The sequence below is a fragment of the Dendrobium catenatum genome, unplaced genomic scaffold (genome assembly GCF_001605985.2).
Source record: "Dendrobium catenatum unplaced genomic scaffold, ASM160598v2 fragScaff_scaffold_1398, whole genome shotgun sequence".
Classification (NCBI taxonomy): domain Eukaryota; kingdom Viridiplantae; phylum Streptophyta; class Magnoliopsida; order Asparagales; family Orchidaceae; genus Dendrobium; species Dendrobium catenatum.
Window position 1 is genome coordinate 973,797 of NW_021319860.1, and position 21,440 is coordinate 995,236.

At 34.2% G+C, this 21,440-nt stretch overlaps 1 protein-coding gene across 1 annotated transcript in view; it reads right to left on the reverse strand.

Moving 5' to 3' along the window:
• The window catches only part of LOC110097367 (receptor-like serine/threonine-protein kinase ALE2), a 33,074-nt gene that overhangs the window by 7,262 nt on the left and 4,372 nt on the right, over positions 1 to 21,440 (reverse strand). Inside the window, exons 2-7 of the mRNA XM_020823708.2 lie at positions 14,293 to 14,403; positions 14,152 to 14,220; positions 13,608 to 13,982; positions 13,253 to 13,519; positions 11,174 to 11,560; positions 3,970 to 4,207 (exon numbers count right to left, since the gene is read on the reverse strand). Coding sequence (XP_020679367.1) covers positions 3,970 to 4,207; positions 11,174 to 11,560; positions 13,253 to 13,519; positions 13,608 to 13,982; positions 14,152 to 14,220; positions 14,293 to 14,403 — 1,447 coding nt within the window. The remainder of the gene's footprint in view (positions 1 to 3,969; positions 4,208 to 11,173; positions 11,561 to 13,252; positions 13,520 to 13,607; positions 13,983 to 14,151; positions 14,221 to 14,292; positions 14,404 to 21,440) is intronic.

A 21,440-nucleotide genomic window follows, 5' to 3' on the forward strand; every position in this document is an offset into this window, starting at 1 on the left:
ACAATCGGTTGATTTCGGAACCCTTTGCGGGAAGCGGAGGAGAAGAGGGAAGGCGAAGACGAATACCTTGGTATGGTTGCCGACAACATTCGCATTCTCCTTATTGCCCGAAGGTTTTCGTCTATTCGATCATGATAGAATGCTATGATGCTTCGTTCATCGTCGATAGCTCTCCTTCGTTGGTGTCAATCGTCGTCGACCACCGTTCTAATTCTTCGACTTCGATCGCCGTCGACAGCCGACCTTCTTCTGCAGTTCATCGATCTTCGCAAGCTCCAGGCTCTGATACCAATTGATGTAGTGGATCGTCGGAAGAATTGACCTGCAAGAAGGATTTAATCCCAATCCAGGGAAACCAAAACAAACACAAGCTTTCTAAGCTTCAAAGAGAATGATATATCATTCAATGCTTTTCTCCTCTTACACATTCCCTATATATAATGCCAAAGTAAGGAAAACCTAGAGAATCTTAGAAGATTCTAGAAAACTTATAACAAACTAGATAGGATATCATAAGGATTACTTTAAGCTTTGATACATACTCCAAAAATTATCTTGATCGGGCACGAATCTCGAGGCAAAAGCTAGTTGGAAACTTCAAAAATTAATTTTGGGAGCCCCCGAACTCCGATTTCAGCAAGCTTATAGTTGAATTGAGCGTCTCGAAAATACGAACCCAACGACACCAAGATCAACCCAATCCGAGCCCAAATGAGTCCGAATCAAGGGCTCAAAGCGCTGTTGGAAGGTTCAAACCGCTATTTGAGTTACCAAACAGTCTCCGATTTTGACGAGCTTATACTCGAATCGAACGGCTCGACGAGACGAATCCAACGAGCCCAAGATCGCCGAATTCCGACATCATTAAGGCCTTCAAATGCCCAACGAACGGTGCATGATCAAAGGATTTGATATCGACCGTCCATTCAAAACACTTCCAATTCGCCCCTGATCTCACGCCTATTTATGGGCTATGCCACTCCAGAAAAACTATAAATAGAGCCCTCATTCTACACCAAAGGGACTCAAGTTAAGAGAAAGAAGAAGAAGAGAAGAAGAAGAGAAGAAGAAGGAAAAGGGGAAAAGGCGATTCCTCTCCTCCTCGACCACCGCCGGAGATCTTCCCGCCGCCTGAATACGCCGGAACTCTGCCAGATTTTCGGGAAACGACGGGATTCTGCAAACTTTGTCAATTTGCTTCAAGTTGTAATCTGATTGTCCCAATTTGCGGGGCGAATCAGTTTCTTGTAATTTACAAAAACGCAAGTGGAATTTTACAACTGGGCAAGGCCCCGTGGTTATTCCTTTTTTGGGTTTTCCACGTACAAATCCTGGTGTTCTTTTATCTTCCTGTTTGTGTGTTAAATATACGTGTAACGCTAGGACGCGAATTTACAAACTCTACCGCCGCGTATTTTCTAGCATGCAACAAGCTTAAAATGCTCCGCATCATTTTATCCTTAATTTTGATGTAACTTTGAAAGATTGAAGTCCTACGCTAGTCATTAGTGGCAACATGCAAGTAGGAAAGAATTTAATATGCTAACAGGCAAGTAAATTTTAATATGTGCAGGATGCCGTTTAGATGCAGACAAAATTTCCTAGTAGGCACCTAAATGCAATCATGCTCTGATATCAAAATGACGTAGAACTAAATATATGAGTAATTATATAATGCTGAAAATACACGTCATTTAATTAGAGCAATAATAATTACGTTTATTTTTAGCGATTTAAACAAATATTAAAACAACAAAGAGGCAATCTAGCTTAGGCCAAATTACAAGTTAAAAGGTAGATCATGAATAATCAGTTCAAATTACAATTAGCATAGCATGGAGGAGTTCAAAGAAAATCCCTATGTTATAATGTTAACATATAGATTAGGCACTAATTGGATTCACTCACTCAAACTCTTGATGTAGGCTAAACGAAGATAGGTTGCACAACTTTTATGATGTCACAAATTAAAGGGAAGACTTAGAAAAGCAAAGACTTGAAGGAGAATTTCAACTTTATCAGAATTTGGAAATGATTTGCCACTGAGCAGTAGAGAGTTGTTTGTCGATAACGCCGGCGAGAGAGAATATAATCCTTTCAACGTAATCTTCAACGGTACAGTCGACCTCCAAATGATGTCGAAGAACGGAGACTTGAGGATGTCCAATTGCCCTTGATCATTGTAAACAAACCCGTGGTCATGTTCTGGATCAGTCATATATGAGTGGACAGCTACTAGGAGGGGATGGTAACTCTTGGGCAGTAAGAAGTGGCTTTCCGGAGAGCAGGACAACCAATTACCCTTGTTGAAATCTTCTGGGCAGCAGCCTAGCAATGTCCAGAAAAATCTGGACAACAACTATGGGATGCCCGAAGTTCTTGGACAGTAAGGAGTGGTCTTTAGGAGGGCAGGACAACAAGATGATCTTGCTGAAATTTTTGGACAGCCAACATAAATTTCATAGAAAAGAGGGAAAATAATAGAAAAAGAGGTAAGGGGAAGGAGGTTAGGGTTGATAGGGAGTTAAGGGGTTGATTTGAGGATTTAATGGGATGTAATAATTAAATATGAGAAAGAGGGAGGGGCGGCAGCTATAGATAGAGCTTGATTGGTGATTTATGTATGGGAATTATTAATTGCTAGGTTTAGAAGGTCAAATTAGGAAAGGAGGTTAAAGCCAATTCTATTTGAATTTTAAATTGGCTAGAAGGAGAAAGGTTTAGGGTTGGACACCGGTTAAGGAGGAAAGGATGATTTAGGGGAGGTGGCTAGGAGAGAAAGTGGGGCTGGTTTGGCCGGCAGCTAGGGAGGATGAAAAGGCCTTAGGGCCGGCGACTAGGAGAGGGAGTTGGGTTTTGACCGGTGGTTATAGAGGGGGCTTTTAGGGATTTGTAACCGGCGGCTATGGTAGAGGAGTTCAAACCGGCGGCTAGTGTTAGGATTTGGATGTGGGGTTGGCCGAGATGGAGAGGGGAAGAGATGGGTGCCGACGGTTGGGAAAGGGGAAGGGGAGGAAGCGGAGGAGAAGGTAGACCACGAACCCAAACGCTTCCTGCGCTTGGTGGGTATTACGTTGCACTCACTTAGGGTTCTCACCAAAGCTCTCTCTCAAAGCTCATAAGAGACAATTTACTGAAAATTTTCATAATAATCTTCATTTACCATCACAAGAATAAGAGGAGGCTATAAATAGTCCAAAGTGCAATAATAAAACAAAAGACAAAAATGTCCCCTGGGGTCACAAGCACCTACGCCATCAAGTGAGGGTAAAATCGGAAAATAAACAACAATAAATCAAATACAACTAATAACTCAAAAATAAAGTGGTGCGATCGTGGCCGTAGATTGACGGCCCCGTCTCTGCTAAACTCTTCATGGTCGGATGTCCTCGTCATAAAAATCGTGCTTTAAGCCTAGGTGCTAAACACATATTGATGCCTGGATAGTTGAAACACTGAAAGTAATGCAAGTAATGCTAATGTTTCCGCCCAAGCATCATTTCTTGCAAAACTAGACGTGGATACATAAGTTTATGGCATAAGCAATAGTACCTAGGTTGCAACGTTAGCTTAAAAAAAAAAATCAAAGCTTTAAAATCTGGGTTCGGGATATATGGCCATCACCACTAGAGCTTGCTGAGACAGGTAACAAGATCAATGATAGAAGAAACAAAGCACTAAAGAAGTAGAGGAAAGGATGAGGCGTTGATAGAAAGACCAAGAATAGAAAGGCCAGAGGAAAATAAACTAGAAGTAGATTAAGAAATAATTTCTGCAAGAGGACCTTTACCCCTATTTCAAAAATAACAGTACGCTGATAACTTCCCAACCAAACTTCAGAAAGGCTATTCTTTTTCATCAAGACATCAAACTATGGCGGTTTCTGTTCAATTACTCAATTATTTTGAATGAAATTTTCCTAAGAGAATGCATTGATAACATAAAATAGCGTTGAATTTGAGCTATTACCCAAAAGTCCCCATGACTCGAGTGGAAATATGATTACTATCACATGCTTCCCTTGCCAACCCAAAATCGGAAACCCTTGGTGTGAAATCTTCTTCTAGTAATACATTGCTGGCCTTGAAATCACGGTGAATAATACAAGGGTCAGAGTCCTCATGCAGGTATGCAAGAGCTCTGGCTGCACCCAGGGCAATCTTCATCCTTGCTTCCCAGTTTAAAGGTCGCAGGCTCCTATCAGCACCTGAAAAACAAGCATAGAACTAAAAGTCAACAAATTTTTGTAACTAATATCACCAACCCCAGGAGTTTCACAGGCAAGTCTGTGATGCTTGCTGATTTTCTATGCTAAATGAGAAGATTGAGAGGATAATATTTTAATGATTTAAAATAATTGGATAAACAGGGATAATTCAACAAAACTTCAAAAAGAAATAACAACATCAAGCCTTTATCCCACTGGGTTCGGCAAAACTTCAAAAAGAAAGAATAAGAAAAATAAATATGGCAAATGAAAAGCTTTGTCAGCGTTCTAACAAAATGATAATCTATAAATAGAACTCCCAATCTCCCACTTAAGAGAATCATCATTATTAGCTTTATCTCAACAATTTCGTTTTGTTCATTCTAGTTGGGTATTCCATTTGTAATGAAATGGATATGTAAAAAGACATTTATGCCCAGCCTCAACCATCTTTGAGTCCCGATTTCACATTAACTTTTTCTATGGTTTGCTATTTAAGAGATAGTTGTTTAGGGTTCTTGCATACACCCCTTGCACTTGCTCACGTCAGAAATGGCTGGAAACAAATCCTCGCTCATCATGTTCCTTCAAAGAACAAGAGTACCAAGCCTTCTCTTCATCGACTCTAGCTAGAGCAAACTACACTTGTCCTTTCCCTTTCGCACCTTAGCTGTGATCTTCAATGTCAGTTTCAAGGGTTAAAATGCCACCCCTTAGAATTATATTATCTTTTTTTTTTCTTCATTATGCTTTTATACTTCTTCGTTCCTCAACAATTTATTTTCTCAAATTTCCAATAGTTCTCTCCAAATTTCCTTAATCTTACGCTTTAGGAATGATCTCAAACTCATGCTATTGTTATGATAATGGTAATGGAAGCCACATAACTTCATACTTAACAATATGGATTAATTTAGGTTATTTGGAGAGTTGAGATTAAAAACTATTAGCACTTGGCTAATCCAAATTCTATGTATTTGATTTTACTAGTTGATGGTTATAGTTCAACTCATGTTTATAAATATATGTGCGAGTAGAATTTTTATTTTAAAATTTTTGGTCGACATTTGCCTAGGGTTATATTTCTAGAGCTAATGGATTGTTAAATTTGAGTGATGCCTTTTGAGATTGGTAATTTTTATTTATTGAAGTACAAATATACCAATCTTTATTAGGGCATTATCGTTGATACTAAAAGTATATTTACTTTTTAGCTTTACCTTATTCATTTGTAAAGTTTTATGATAACGACGTCATGTCATTTAATGCATGATTAGTGTTGCTTTGATAGTTGTTACATAAGTTTATTTATCTTGAATAGAGCATGTGATAATGTAACTCAATTTACCTTGGTTAATATTCTTCTTGTTGATAAGACTAAAGAGGGAGTTGAAGGTAAACTTTAATTATGGAGGTCAACATTAGAGTCTAAAGATTTTTATTTGAGTAAATTTAAAATCGAAAACATTGAGTGTAATTTTAATAGTAATATATCTAAAGGGGGGATTGTGACTTTGGGCAATCAAGTCATTAATAAGAGTATATGTTTTAGATATCTCATGTCTATTATCCAGAGTAATGGTGAAATAGATGAGGATATTATTAGTATAATTCAAGTTGAATCGTTGAAGTGAAGGACTGCTTCGGGCCTATTGTGTGATAGAAAAGTATCCCTCAAACTTAAGGTAAATTTTTATAAGATGGTGATGAACCTACAATGCTTATGGCATAGAATGTTGTCCATTAAAAGAGAAGCATACAATTAAGTTAAGTGTTGCAGAGATGAGGATGCTTATGTGGATGAGTCACTTTACTCTTAGAGATAGAATGCAAAATGAGCATATACGTGAAAAGGTTGGAGTAGCTCCAGTGGCAGATAAGATTAGAGAGATTCGCCTTAAATGATTTGGTCACATAAAATGTCGGCCTTCTGATGAATCGGTTATCATAGTAGATGTATTAGATTTGACCTATGTTAAGAGAGATAGAGGTATACCTAAAAAAACTTGGTTAGAAAATATTAGAAATGACCTTTTTTAATTAGATTTTAAAAAGTATTCAACTCTTAACAAGACACAATGAAGAAAGGATTCATGCAGACGACCCGTAGAGTAAGATAAAGTCTTGATATTGTTGTTGCTGATATGACACAAAATTTGCTAATGTTAATATTAAAACCTATATATAAAAAAAGACTTTGTTATATTACTTATAAAATAATTGTCATAGCAATTGGTCATGGCATGATATATAATTAACTATGTCTGAGTGAGTAGATGTAAATGTCAATAGTACATCGAGTGATGACCTTCATAAGGGTCATCAAACCCCATTAGATGGATGAAACCTTCACATTAGATGGATGAAACCTTCACCTTATTAACAACAATAAAATAGGCAAACTATGTATAATAAATTTATAAAGGATTGAAAAATCATAAATATATGATGCGGTTGCAAGTCTATGTGTAAGCATGTAAACGCACTAATTATTATTTTTCATATGAAGATTATAAACATAACATTGACGTTATTAGGTTCCAAGCTTTGGATGAGAAAAATGGGTTGTGTAAAATAGTTAACAACCAACGTAAAACATGTCGAATAATCATGATATGAATCATTTAATACACTGTGTTAATGCTACGACGTGCCTGAAAATGATTTTTTGCATAGGCTAAATATAGTGAAAAGTGTGCAAGAGTCGCTGCACCGGCACCCGAGTGAATTGTTAAATAAGTAAGGGTTCTCACATCATGGATAATGTGGGCAAAAAAGCTAGTCAATAAAACTAGAATCAAGATAAAAGCTTGGAATATTGATTCTCTTACAGGTAAATTAATGAAATTAACAAATATTATAAGTAATAGAAAAATAAATATTCTATGTATTCAGGAAACTAAATGAGTTTAAAAAAAACTAAAGTGATTGATAATTTAAAATTGAAACTATGGAATTCAAATATAAGACATGCTAGAAAAGGCGTATGTATGATTATAGATAAGAGTTTGAAGGACAATGCTCTAAAAATTAATAAAATTGGAGATAAAATTATAGTTTTAAAGATTGTTATTGATACTAAGATTATTAATATTACAATACTTATGCTCCTCAAATAGGTTTGAATAAATATTCAAAATTAAAATTTTGAAATGACTTAGAAGAATAAATTCAAATGATATCTTTTAAAAAAAGAGTTTTTATAAGAGGAGATTTAAATGAGCATATTAGTAGAATGATAGAAGATTTTGAAAGCATTCATAGTGACTATTAGTTTTAAGCAACTAATGAAGGTGGTAAAACTATATTAAACTTTGCTTTAGCATATAATTTTTTAATTGTTAATTTCTTATTTAATAAAAGAGAGGAGCATCTCATCAATTATAAGAATGGATATAATAAAATTCAAATTTGATTATTTTTTATAAGAAAAATAAATCATTTAGATGGCAAAGATTGTAAAACCATTACAAATAAAAGTTTATGTACCCAATATCACTTATTAGTTTTGCACTTTAAGATAAAAGACGTGAAATATAAAAAATAAAATATAATATTATCATAGGATTAGAGGAGGCCATTAAAAGAATGTCAATAAAAATATTTGTGAAAGTAAAATTCAAAATCTCAAAATTTTGATTGTTAATGAAAAGCTAATGTTATGTGGGAAAAAAATTGCTATTGATATTAATAATGTTATGAAGTATGTACTTGGAGTGTTAAAACAAAAAAATTCTAATAATAAAATTAGTTGGTGGTTGAATCAAAATGTGCAAGAAAAATTAGGAAAAAAAGTTTTGTTCTAAAAATTGATTTAGATGTAAAAGCTTAGAAAATTGATAAAGTTATAAAGGGGCCCGTAGGGTGTCTAAAAAAATAATATATGCTGCACCTTTTAGTAATTTATATAATATATTAGATACTAATAAGAACGAAAGATATAAGTATGCGTTAGTCAAGCAAAGAGATAGAAGTAATAAAAATCTAGTTCAAGTGAAGTGTATTAAAAATGAAAATCAAAAAATATTTTTTTAGAAAAGGATATTCAATATAAGGGGATGAGATATTTAAATATTTTTTTCAATAAATATTGTCAAAATACGAGTGACTTTAATAACTTTAGCATCCTAAACGAAAATATATATTTTTATTTTTAATATCGTATTAATAAAATTAAAGTTAGAAAGGCTTTAAAGAAAATGAAGTGTGCAAAAGCAATGATAGAGGCGTGAAAATGCTTTTCTTGGCTTAAAAGTTTTTAATATTATTTTGAAGACAAAAATTTCAGATGAGTGGAAGAGTGTGTTGGTTACTATTTTTAAGAATAAAAATGATGCACAAGAGTGTGCAAATTATAGAAAAATTAAGTTAGCATGTCATACATTAAAACTATAGGAGAGAGTAATTAAGTGTAGATTACGACATGATATTAATGTTTTTCAAAAACAGTTTGGATTCATGTCAGGTAAGTCCATTATGGAAGCTATACATTTTTTGAGAGGTTTGATGGAGAAGCATATAGCGAGTAAGGAGAATCTAAATAAGATATTGATTTTAAAAAACATATAATGCAGTTCCAAGAGAAGTGTGTTAGAGAGAGTCGTCTTAGATGGTTTGGTCACATAAAAGACAATCTTCGGATGAGTCGGTCAGGAAATTAGATGTATTAGATTTGGCTTAAGTTAAGAAAGGTAGAGGTGGACCTAAAAAGACTTAGTTAGAAAATATTAGAAATGACTTCTTCATTAGATTTAAATGAGAATTTAACTCTTAATAGGACACCATGAAGAAAAAGGATTCAGGTAGTCGACCCCATATAAACGGATAAAGACTTGATGTTGTTGTTGCTGCATATTAATATTATTAAATATAATAAAGATAAGAACAATCTTACATGATTGTCTGGTAACGAACATAAAAATTTTAAAAAATGACTTTTTTGGACCACCTTGCATGAATACCAGTAAATATGGGGTAGGAATATTAGATTTTTTTTTTCAATTCCTAATTCATTTGGTAAATAAGTTTTAATAAGTCAAATTCTCCGAAGTATTAACACTCAGAATGCTCTTATATGAATCATAAGGTTGTTGAGAATCATGATCATCAATATCAACTTATTTGACCCGATCGTATTATTGACCAATAATTCCAATAGAAAATCTAAAACTAGTTCAAAGTTCTTATTGTCAACCTGATCTAATATAGGAGTGGCCACCTAAGTGGCAGAAGGTTAGATATAATCATTTGATTTAACTCTTGCACCTGATAGTTAAATTTCCTTGAATCTAGATAAGCCTTGAAGCATTCAAAGAAATTATGCCGAATAATTTTGCAGGATCAACAATATGATAAGATTCTTTTAAATTTAACCCTTTGCAAATATTAGCAAGCCGATGAGCCATTCCAAACCTCCTTTTCAAACTAAGAAGTAACATCTAACTAAACCAAAACACTAATCATAAAAAACCGAGAAAGACAAGTAGTAGCATTATCCACTTGCAAATGTTTGTCAAAAATTGAATCCAAAGAATATAAAATGGATTAGTTGAAATAATATAAATGAAGCTAAGAAATTCAATCTAAACTGACGCGATAGATGGTTCCATGGAAGACTAAAAATGGGGATATCATTTTATCATATGAATCAAGTAGCCAGCAATATAGTAGGACATCCGAGAGAGAAAATATGGTGTAGTCTACCTGTAAGGATAGTACTAAAATGACATGACAAGGAGAACCCAACAAAATGGTCACCAACCAAGTATAAATCAGCATAAATTTGCAAACAACCGTCAGGTTTGGACAAACAAATGAGAATTTAGCAACAATAGAAGAACAGAGAGGCCTAAGAAGCTCAAAGATTTCCTCACTGGAGTTGAGAGTAGGTTTTACTTGATATATGGATAAATGCTCAGGATGCGGTATTACTAAATCATGATGAAAAAATGAAGAGAAATGATTGGCTAAAGACTAATGCAATCTTAAATCATTCAACCCATAAACAAATATTTGCATAGAAACAAGAAGGGTGAGTAAGAGGAATAGTTTTTGAAGGTGCGGAAGTAGGAAGAGCCTTGCGAAACAATGGATACTAGGATAGATGGCTGCAATGGGGATCAAATTGAGGGTTCAGCCAAAAACTTGAGGGTAGTGAAAGCGGGAGAAGGAGAATGGGCAGGTATCAAAGAGAAAGAATGCTGACCTATGCGGCCTAACAGGGACACAAAATTGGCATAGATTTTCAATGAGGAAATGAGAAAGTTGCGAGAAAAGAAGAAATTTGGTTTGCAATCCATAAAGATGAGAGTGGCCAACTTATTTTGTACAAATTTGATTGATGAATGAAATTGAAACTTCTCCATTGATCCAAATTGTGTATGCGGAGTTTTTTCTACCTCTCTACCAATTTTGTTCAAGGAGTTTTCTCTTCCTCATATTCACTTTTTCTCTTCTAATCCTTCGTTGTTCTGTGATTAAACACCATCATTTCGGTACTATCATCCTTCACCAACCCTCTATATTAAATAAGAATGAATAATTAGATACACAAGAATATGAAATGATGAAAATTGACAAACGACAAGCAGTGAAATTAGCACTTCAATAAACCATGTATGTTTTACTAGATGGATCATCCGTCCACAACAATCAGTTAATCACCATTTCATCAATGATTTGAAAATACTTACAGTAAAAGAAATATTGAAACGCTTCAACCGAAGCAACATTAGTATCAGAAACCTTAAGACATGAAAATCAAACGGACTTCTTTTCGTGCCTTGAAGTATGCCAACAAAACATAAAGTCAAATAAGATGCAGAATCCATGGAAGGAAACCAAAATAGTTTTGGAAATCAATATGGACGGCACGCTGAGTCCAACTAATTAATATTAGAGAAATAAGGAGTTTAACTACGTTGGAAGCTTTCATGGGCAGAAGTGAACTACGAAAGAGGATAATACCATGCAGATGGGACTCCACACTTCCATTGCGGACAAGCTCATAAACCAAACCACGATTATGCTCTTCAATGCACACACCGATCAGCTTGACTAGATTACGGTGGTGCAGCCGACTAAGCAATTGCACTTCTACAATAAACTCATGGTCACCATTTTGCTCATTCCCGCGGAGCAGTTTCACAGCAACCTCATTTTGATCCTCCAAAATTCCATGGTAAACACAACCAAAGCCACCTTCACCCAATATTTTCCCAGAACAGAAACCATCGGTAGCCTTCTCAAGTTCAGCAAAAGAAAATGTCTTCACTGAAGGCAGATAAGTGGCCAGGGTGGAAATGGACCGAAACGTTGAACTCACTGCACTGCTTGGAATCATAGACGGAGCTCCTGTATCATAACATAGACATTGCAACCTATTAAAGCTCGCTAACTTAATGAAACCAAGAAAAACCTTAGAAGACATGCTCAATGTTTAAAAGGTCTGCAATTTCAAAATGTTGTTATCATATCGTGAGCACCGTGAAGCTGTCAATAAAAAGTGAAAGTTAAGATGATCAAAAACGTACAAGTGATAACCAAAAAGTTAAATACAAGGAAATAAACATATGGTGATTGTTTAATTTATGAAAGTCATGAGTGTGACAGATGCATAAGGACAGCAGATAAAAGGCCAATTCGGGTAATGAGCACAACTGTTCTGAAAGTGCTAGAAACACGGGGAAGGCAGAAAGTAACATAGGTAGCTGCTCAAAATGAAAACACATACACAAGCAGAGGCAGAACCAGCCTGTCATTTAAGGGTGGACAATTTTAGGATGACAATAAAATAATATTTAAAAAATAAAATGAAAAATATATAATTTAAAGCAAAATTTTGCATTTCATTGTAATTGATAAATTATGTAATGCTTATAAACTTATCAACCTTTTTTTTCTTTTTTTGATAATATAAAATCAAGTAAATCATAAGAGTTATTGATGTCAAATTCTTAAAGCATGGTTTGTTGAATCCTCAGGATAGGATGTGCTATAGATCCTTAAGGCTTAGAAAGGGGTATGGTTGGGGACATTTATTTAATGTTGACTAAATTTTGTTTTATGTTTTCATTTTTTTTATCATATTAAACATGAAAAGACTCCTCTTACAAATTCTAAAAGATCCTAAAAAAATTAGAATCATGATATTGTGATGATAGCTATTCTAAATTCTCAAAATAAATTAACTAATGACATAGGCAAATAGTTAAATGACAAAAAAAAATTAAGATAAATAATCTCCATAAAAATCAGATCATCAAGCTGAAGGATCTAAACGTAGGAGATGTACTAAATTGATAAGCAGAAATAAAATTATATATTTTGATGGCCTACACATTGTTTTAATGTTTTTATGTTGAAATCTTTATCTACATGCTATATGATATAATTTTGTCCATTTGGATATTGTACAAATTATTATTTTACTTTAATCTGAAATTTTGGGCTCCGAAAAATTGTGCCCTGACCTCTCCATGCCTTCTTTTGTTGACGGGAGAGTTTTAATAGATTTAAATTTCAGGATAAATTTTTAAAAGGCATATTGAAATTTTCGATGAGACACTACCCAGAGATTTCACCCTTATTTTGCAAGGACTTTATGATATGAGTTTTGGTTTCTCATAGACGCAAACCCCTATGGTTAATTACCCCTCCCAATAACGAGAAAGAACTTTTGAATAAGACTAGTCCCTATGGTTAATTACCCCTCAACAAGCTAAAGGTCAAGCTGCCTTGTTTATTCAACCAACTCCAAAAGCCAAGTCAGCATACAAATCCAAAGTTCAATAAGTCTGAAAGATCAAACTTATATATCAAGACTTATTTAACATGACTGAAAACCAAATCAAAGCCCTTGGCTCATAAATCTAAGCATTAAGCTGAGCGAAAATGAATGAAGCTCTAAAGGAATGCTATTTAAACTTAACCAGAGGGTACCAAGAATGCACCATTATTTTTTATAAGACACTTTCAATTCCAAGCTCACCCATGGAAAGCACACAACTATGCAAATAAAATTGACTAAGCTTGAGCATATTTTACCTGATGTCTTGGTCATTGACGGGCCAACCACAGATTGAGAAGTAGCAAGTGGTTGTCCAAGTTTCTTCAACTTAAGGATTATTAAAATCACTCCAATGCAAAGTGACATGAGTAACAACGTAGATAGTGCAACGAGAACAATTACTCTAATATCAATCTTCTGCTGCCTGACAGTAGGTACATTTGCTGTTAGTGGAAGTTGTTGACTTCCAGCCGGAATCATGACAGAGGATCCCCGATGTATGGATGGTGGAGCGGAAGGAAGCCCTGAAGCAATGCTCTTATAACTAAAAAAAAAAACTTGGGGATGAACTTGGCTATGAACAGAAAAATAAATTCAGATATATGACATTACCAGGGTAATGAACGAATAATGCTTCGTAATCACCAAAAATGGATGCATTTATTCGAACCTTCTTCTGCCAAAACCAATCATAAATAAGTAAAGCAGTCATTTTGTCAAACTTTTCACCCAATGGTACCAAATAAATTGTGACCGTTGTCTTGTCTTGACCATGGACGCTAGCATCAGCACCCATGATTCTCACTTGACTTTGTTTCAGGTGTGTACCAGCTGCAACCTCAATTTCAAGCTCTGCTATCTGAGGAAATAATAGAACTGGGGCTAGTCCTACGTCAATAACAACTGTTATAGGGAATACACAACCACAAGGTGAACCAATTGGAGTCCGAGTGAGAGGATCAGAGCAGGAGATTCCCTCACAGTTTTCTGCATAAACAAAAAGACATTCAATCAACCAAGACAGGCACTATAAAATGGCTTGCAAAACATTGATAAAATGACTTGTAACCTAACTCGCCAATGCACACAAAAATTCACAAGTTTCAGGATATAGAGAAGATAGGCTATGCATGCATTAAGAGTTATAGAATTCCACCTTGCATAGGAGGAAAGGTTGGTGGAATTGCATGATGAATCCTTTTATGGACGGGACTTGCAGCAGGGCCTGAAAGAGTAAAGTAAGCAAGCGACATATCTAAATTGAAAATAAAGCAGTTTCTAAATTTATGACAATTACCACTGTATCTTGGTGGAAATGCTGGAGAAAGAATTGGCACCCACGGTGACATGGCTGGAATTCCAGTAGCACTGGATGGAACCATTGCTGGGTTACTTCGCCTTGATTTTTCTGTAGCCAGTATTGATGTGGATTGCATCAAGGTCTGGCCTTATAAGTTTATGCAATGTAAAAAAAAGATGCCTGATTCCTGAATGAACATTTCTTAGGGATCTTTGGATTTGTATGCAATTCGAAACCAAATCCAATCACATGTAAAGGAAAGATGCCCCATTTCAAACAATGGGATAATGTTCTAACTCATGTCACCTACCATCGGATCAACAAAACATACAAGCAAACAGAAAGAAGGCGTTTTTTTCTAACTCAAAATGAAGTTTTTGCACGCCTTAACGACATGATATTCATGTAAACATTTCAAATCTATATAAATTTAAGACCCCTAATAAACAATCGCACAAATTTTTAAATCCAGATAAGTTCAAGTCTTGCTTGTGCTTGGCAATGCAACCTTAAACTCAAATACAACACCTCGAAAATTATTCAAACGCCTTCAAAAGTATACAAATGTATCAAACAAGTGCATTGAAAAATGTGCAAGCCTGCAAAAATCAAATTAATATGCATGTGCTCCAACAACTGTGCTAAATGTTTGAACTTAAAGTCTAAGAATGTTGAACGGATTGAAAATAAAATGAATTCAAATTTTTCCTGCCTCAAGAGCATGCAGTTGTTTAAATAACATATAACAGCTCAAAAAGATGAGATTATTTTCAAAAAGAATGCAAACCCCCTTTTAAAATCAAATTCATCAATATTTTGTACAACACTCTCGAGCAAGTCACCTTGCCTATAAGAAATATATTAAATTCTACTCTTGAGCAAGCCACCATCCCATATTAAATTCTACTCTTGAGCAAGCCACCTTGCCTATAACATACAATACTCTTGAGCAAGCCATCATCCCATATTTCATGTCCGAGCCTTCACGTCACAATGACCGGAGTCGATAAGTCATAAATCCCATGAGGTATGTTCGAGGAATAAATTTCAAATATAACACAGAATTATATTACATTCTACTCTCATCATGAATAGGTAAATTCATGAATGAGCATACCATTGCAAAACTTACAAAGATGTTTTATTTCACATTTGCGTTAGAAATACAAAGCCTCTTACGAATAACATTCATTTCAAAAAGTAAACTCTCGAAGTCACCCTACTTATATGGTAGCTCTTGCAAAGTTAATATTCAAATACAATTCTCTATAAGCAAGAAGATAGAGTTGACATCAATCAAAGCAATCAAGTTCAAGCAAGGCACCCCTATGGTGGGCATGACTATCGCACATTATAACCAAACAGTTCTATTTTTAAAATTCAAACTCTCAAATTATAAATATAATTTTTGAAAACATCTCACCCGAATGATGGTCATGTTAACAATTAATCTCAACCAAAGGGAAACTTTATTTTCAAAATGCCTCAAAATTTTAATGCAGATCTTTTCGGGGCCATGTCAAGATAAAAATACATAATTAAAAAATGATAAAAAATATTCAAAATAAAATTATCGCTTAAATCCAGGAGGAATAATCCATCTATCCTCCGCAATAGTTTGTTGAATGTAAATTTTAATATCTCATCAAAAACTAATGACATATCAGGTGTATTTATATAGTCATTCTCAAAAGTTCTCATGCTAGGGGAGTAAGACAGCTAAGCCGAATCGAGAGCCGGCTTGAACTCAACTAGTTTACGAGCTCACAAGTCAAGCTCATCGAGCCATGGGTTTGAGCTCAAGCTCAAATTCAAGCTCATATAGCATACGAGCTCGATCTTGACTTGACTTAGCTTGTTAGCTCGATCTTGACTTGACTTAGCTTGTTAGCTCATCTAGAGGCTTGATTAATAATAATGAATTAGGCCCATTCAATTGATAATAATAGTCTACTCAATTCTTGTCTGACTTAATTGTCACTTTTGTCTTGCAATTTTTCATATCACATTCCAAAAGAAAGGCAAGCAAGACCATATGTTATACATTAAGAAAAGAAAAACCTGCGAACAGCTTTTAATGTATAGTTGTAAAGGCTTGAAAAAGGTATTTATTGATATAAGTTTTTATACAATAGGCTCTATTTATAGCAACAAAATACCTATGAGAATAAAATATCATAACTTTCAAGGGTAATGATCAGAGATATTGTTTTTAGCTAACAATAGCGATGAAGTTGGTAGAGATAGTGACTATAATATTATCTAGAGAATCAAGTGAACAGCTATGATTTGCACCATCATTCCAACAGATGTTTGTGCTACTATGATTTCAAATTCTTATCATCTTCCTAAACTAAGTATTATTCACATGCAAAAAACCTAACTTCAGCATCCTCCTACGAGGCTACGAGCTACCATCGCTACATCCTCCAGCGAGTTCCTGCGCGAGCTCCAATCTAGTGAGCTATCGTCACATAATCCTCTAGTGGACTATTGTCACTATGTACTCCAATGACCACCCGTTGTCGGTTCTAGCTCGCCCTCATGAGTCGAGCTTGAGCTCGTTATATTCTGGAAAGCTGGGCTCGAGCTCAAGTTCGAGCATCATTGAACACACTAGTCAAGCTCAAGTTAATTGTGACTCAAACTTGACTTTACTCATTTATACCCCTTTCTCATAACAATAAAAATGTGACACATGTCCTCGAATCAAGTGATTTTATCCCAAATGACACCATTAGATAACAATTATAATCATGGTCCTCTGTCAAATGATTTTTTCGCAAAATGACACAAATAAATTACTATCATGACCAAAGCTCATAAGTTTTCCAATAGCTTAAATCTTGAGTGGCGAAATATAAAACCCCTTTGTTAGCTAAATTTAGCTTAGCTTATCCTTTTAGACAAATAATCATCCTAAGTCAATAAAATTCCCTAGGACATAGCAAAGGTTGGAGTAGCTCCAGTGGAAAATAAGATTAGAGAGAGTCGCCCTCGATGGTTTGGTCATATAATAAGGTGGCCTTAAGATGACCTGGTTATAAAAGTATATATATTAGATTTGACTTATGTTAAGAAAGGTAGAGGTAGACATAAAAAGACTTGGTTAGAGAATATTAGAATGACCTTTCTTTATTAGATTTAAATGAGAATTTAACTTCTAACAGGGCACAATGGAGAAAAAGGATTCTTGTGGTCGACCCCACATAGTGGGATAAAGGTTTGATGTTGTTGTTGTTGTTTTATAACAATCCATAATTGTCAAAAATGAACATTCGACTACCTCTATTAAATAAGCAAACCAGAGTCCATGACAACCTAAGATCATAAAACCAAGGGATCTTGATCGAAATTATCATCATTCAGCCCACCATCTGCTTTAACCTAAAGGGTATATGATTTCTCAATCCTTGATCAAGTTGTGTTACTATTCGCTAAATACTTAGCACCTAACAACTAATCTCGAAAAAAAAAATCTCATCAATAGGAGGGATGATTAACCACAGGGGCATGTGCCATATCTTAAAATCCTCGCAAAATGAGTATGAAATCTTTAGGTTTTGTCTTATCTAAGATCGAATTAATTTTGTAAGAAAATCTAACCCATAACAAAACTCTAATGCATTAGAGTTCTCATTAGAGTTGGAGCATATTTTTGGAGACCAAGAATTTCTTGCAACTTCCTAAGGGAAGGTTTTTCTCTCCACCATTGTTACAATAACAGTTCAAAAATAAAAACTGTTGAAAACTTAATATTCTTATTTTCTCTTGTTGCCAACTTAAAACTTGCAAAACTCTTTAAGTGATGAGAATTTTTCAAATGATGCTTCTTAATGAACCTTAAAAAAAATGTTAACTTGTAAGGACATGGAGTTAATAGGCCAAATTTTAAGAAGCAGCCGCCGATTAACTGAAACTCGCAGTAGGAGAATGATGTTATGAAATTTTAAAAAAGAGCAAATGAACTAAAAGCTTTGGCGCATTCTTTGAATGCGCCGAACCATTGGGCGAATTCTTCTTAATGCACGCAAGCGCAATGGTGTGGCGCATTCTATCCTAATTAGCTGGCGCGCACAGTTTTCCAGAGAAATTTGTCGGACGCAAGGATCAGATCCGGAAAATGCGGGTGCATAGGTGGCTGGCGTGCGAAAATAATTACGTTGGGGGCTTGATTTAGACGACAGGAGCAATAGTTTGGGCTTATAAATACCCCCTAACATTCAAGAACAGCTTCACCGAATTTTTTTAAGACAGAGGTGGCATCTCGGTTGAAGAAGGTTAGTCTGTTTTTTTTTTTTTTTCAAAGCTTTAAATGTTTTTATTTCATATGAAATATGTGTATGTTGATGTAAGATATTAGTTGAAATTTTTATTTATATAAAATTTAAAGTGAATAATTTAAATTCATGCCTCTTAATGTAAATTATTGTATATGATTATTTTTGCTAGTTTACTTTTCTATAACAACATTAATAATTTAAAATTTTAATGGACAGGCATTCTCTTTAGTTGGGGCAACTCATCTACGCATGGCTCGGGAATGGATAATAGAATGTCCCTGTATATATACCTCTTGACCAACCTTGAATTGCATAACCTCAGACATTTACAGTCCATCGACAAACACCTTTCATTTGACGATTTGTGAAATGACCATAACGTTGCGGGATGTGCAGTACATTTGCATGCACATTATTGTTACATATGCTTCAGTGGATATTGTTACAATTATCTAAACAATTTTATGAAATACCAATAATTATAGAATATTAAATATATTTTAATAATTCATATTTTTTTGTTTTTAATAAATAATTAATAGTAATTTATCTTATAAATATTTTTTCTAATTTAAATTATATTATACTAGTTATTTTTTTAATATCACTGCATATAATTTCTAAAATATTACATGAATAAATTTTTATATTTAATTAATTAATAAATATTAAATCTACCTCTGAAGAATAGGGCCTCAAGAATATTATAACTATTTCATAAAATACTAAACAAATATTAAACAAATTTTAAATAATCATTATTTAAATATTTAAAGACTAATTAATATTGAATTATCAAAAAATACTATGAAATTAAAAAATGTTCAAATCTAAATCTAGATTACAAACAACGCTTCTTCCATAATTTATAATAAGGAGAAAATAAGGACAAACTAACTGTTAAAGAAATACAAAATTTTCAATATGCGAAAATATTAATATCACATATGAACAAACTAAATCTACATTTCTAAACAATATTTTAAGCTTACTTCAACTTTTAACATCCAACAATAATAACTGCATTCAACGTTATTAACATTTTCAATACAATTAATATCTACTTGTAAAGAAAAATAAACTAGCAAAAAATAATCATATACAACAATTTACATTAAGAGGCATGAAATTAAATTATTCACTATAAATTCCACAAAAATAAAATTTTCAACTAATATTTTGCATCAACATACACATATTTCATATGAAATAAAAATATTTAAAGCTTTAAAAAAAAAAACCTGAATAACCTTCTACAACCGAGAGGCCATCTCTGTCTTCAAAAAATTCGGTGAAGCTGTTCTTAAATGTTAGGGGCTATTTTATAAGCCCAAACTATTGTTCATATCGTCTAAATCAAGCCCCCACCGCAATTATTTTCACACTTCAGCCACCTATATACCCTTATTTTTCAAATCTGGTCCCCGTGTCCGACAAATTTCTCAGGAAAATTGTGCGCTCCAGCTAATTAGGATAGAATGCGCCATAATTTTTGGCACATTCTTTAAGCCAAACCAGTTCGCTCTTTGGATTCCGAAGAATGAGCCACACCATTGCGCGCATTAAGAAGAATTCGCTCAATGGTTCGGCGCATTCTTTGAATGCATCAAAGCTTTTAGCTCGTTTGCTCTTTTTTAAAATTTCATGAAATCATGCTCCTACTGCAAATTTTAGTTAATCGGATGTTGCTTTTTAAAATTTGGCCGAGTTAATATTCGCCTAGTGAACATGATTATTAATATTGGAGATGTTGGAGCTACAATCAAATTTGGTGGCCTATAGATTCTTATTGCTACTATAATGGCAATTGTTGTACTTGTTCAATCTCTTGTCAAGAGGCCTCAATCTGCTAAGTACTTGCACATCGTGCACATCAACATGCACATTAAATGATTAAAGGATGTATGTTGAAACAATCACTATTGAAATTTTACGAAACAAAATCTCTGCATGTGAAAGATTAACTCATGGGTAGAAAGTCTCTAGTGCCCGTAAATATTACCACCTTGTCTACTGAGCCATCTACGCTAGAGAGATTGATAGGAAATACTTAGATCCAGGTATTTCCTATCGACTCGAGTGGGGAAAACAGCACTAGAGCTGCTGTTTTCTGCAGGAAATCAGCCCAAATCGCAGGAAACAGTAGAAAAACTGTAGGAAATCTGAGAGAAAAACACACAATGGACTTATATTCCACTAGTAGATGGCAAGATAACAAAATTTGCTAATGTTAATATTAAAACCTATATATAAAAAAAAACTTTGTTATATTACTTATAAAATTATCAATGAGACAAGAAAGAAAACAAAATATTGAGCTGCGAGCTCAACAACTATTGCCAAAGCAACCAATAGTACCATAAGACTCAAAACTGACAGCACGTATTCCTACTCAAAATAAGTTTGAAAATTAGATGGGTAAAGAAAAATAGCTACCCCAACAACTTCAAGCAATCTTTTTGGGCCGAATAACACTAGGACAAAGTTTCATAGAAAATGAACTCGAGACTGTGACAAAGTGCATAAAATCCTTAAAGTTAGAAAAGGGCTTAATGAAGAAGCACCAACAACAAATTATTATAAATGTTAAAAAGACTCTTGCCAGCCAAATATCATCTATTGTGATAGCTATGATTACTAATTGTGCAATTAAAGACAGCCAATACAACTTTAAAAAAGGGCAATGAGGCTTACGCCACATGCTTGCCAGATGAGGCTTACGCCTTAGGGGAGGAATGGTACGCCTCATAGCAAGCCTTGGTGTAATTTTAGAACATTTTTGAAAAGGCATAAGCATCTAAAGTAAGGTTTAGGTAATTTTTAATTTTAATTTATAAACCTTTTAATATAATTAAACCTATT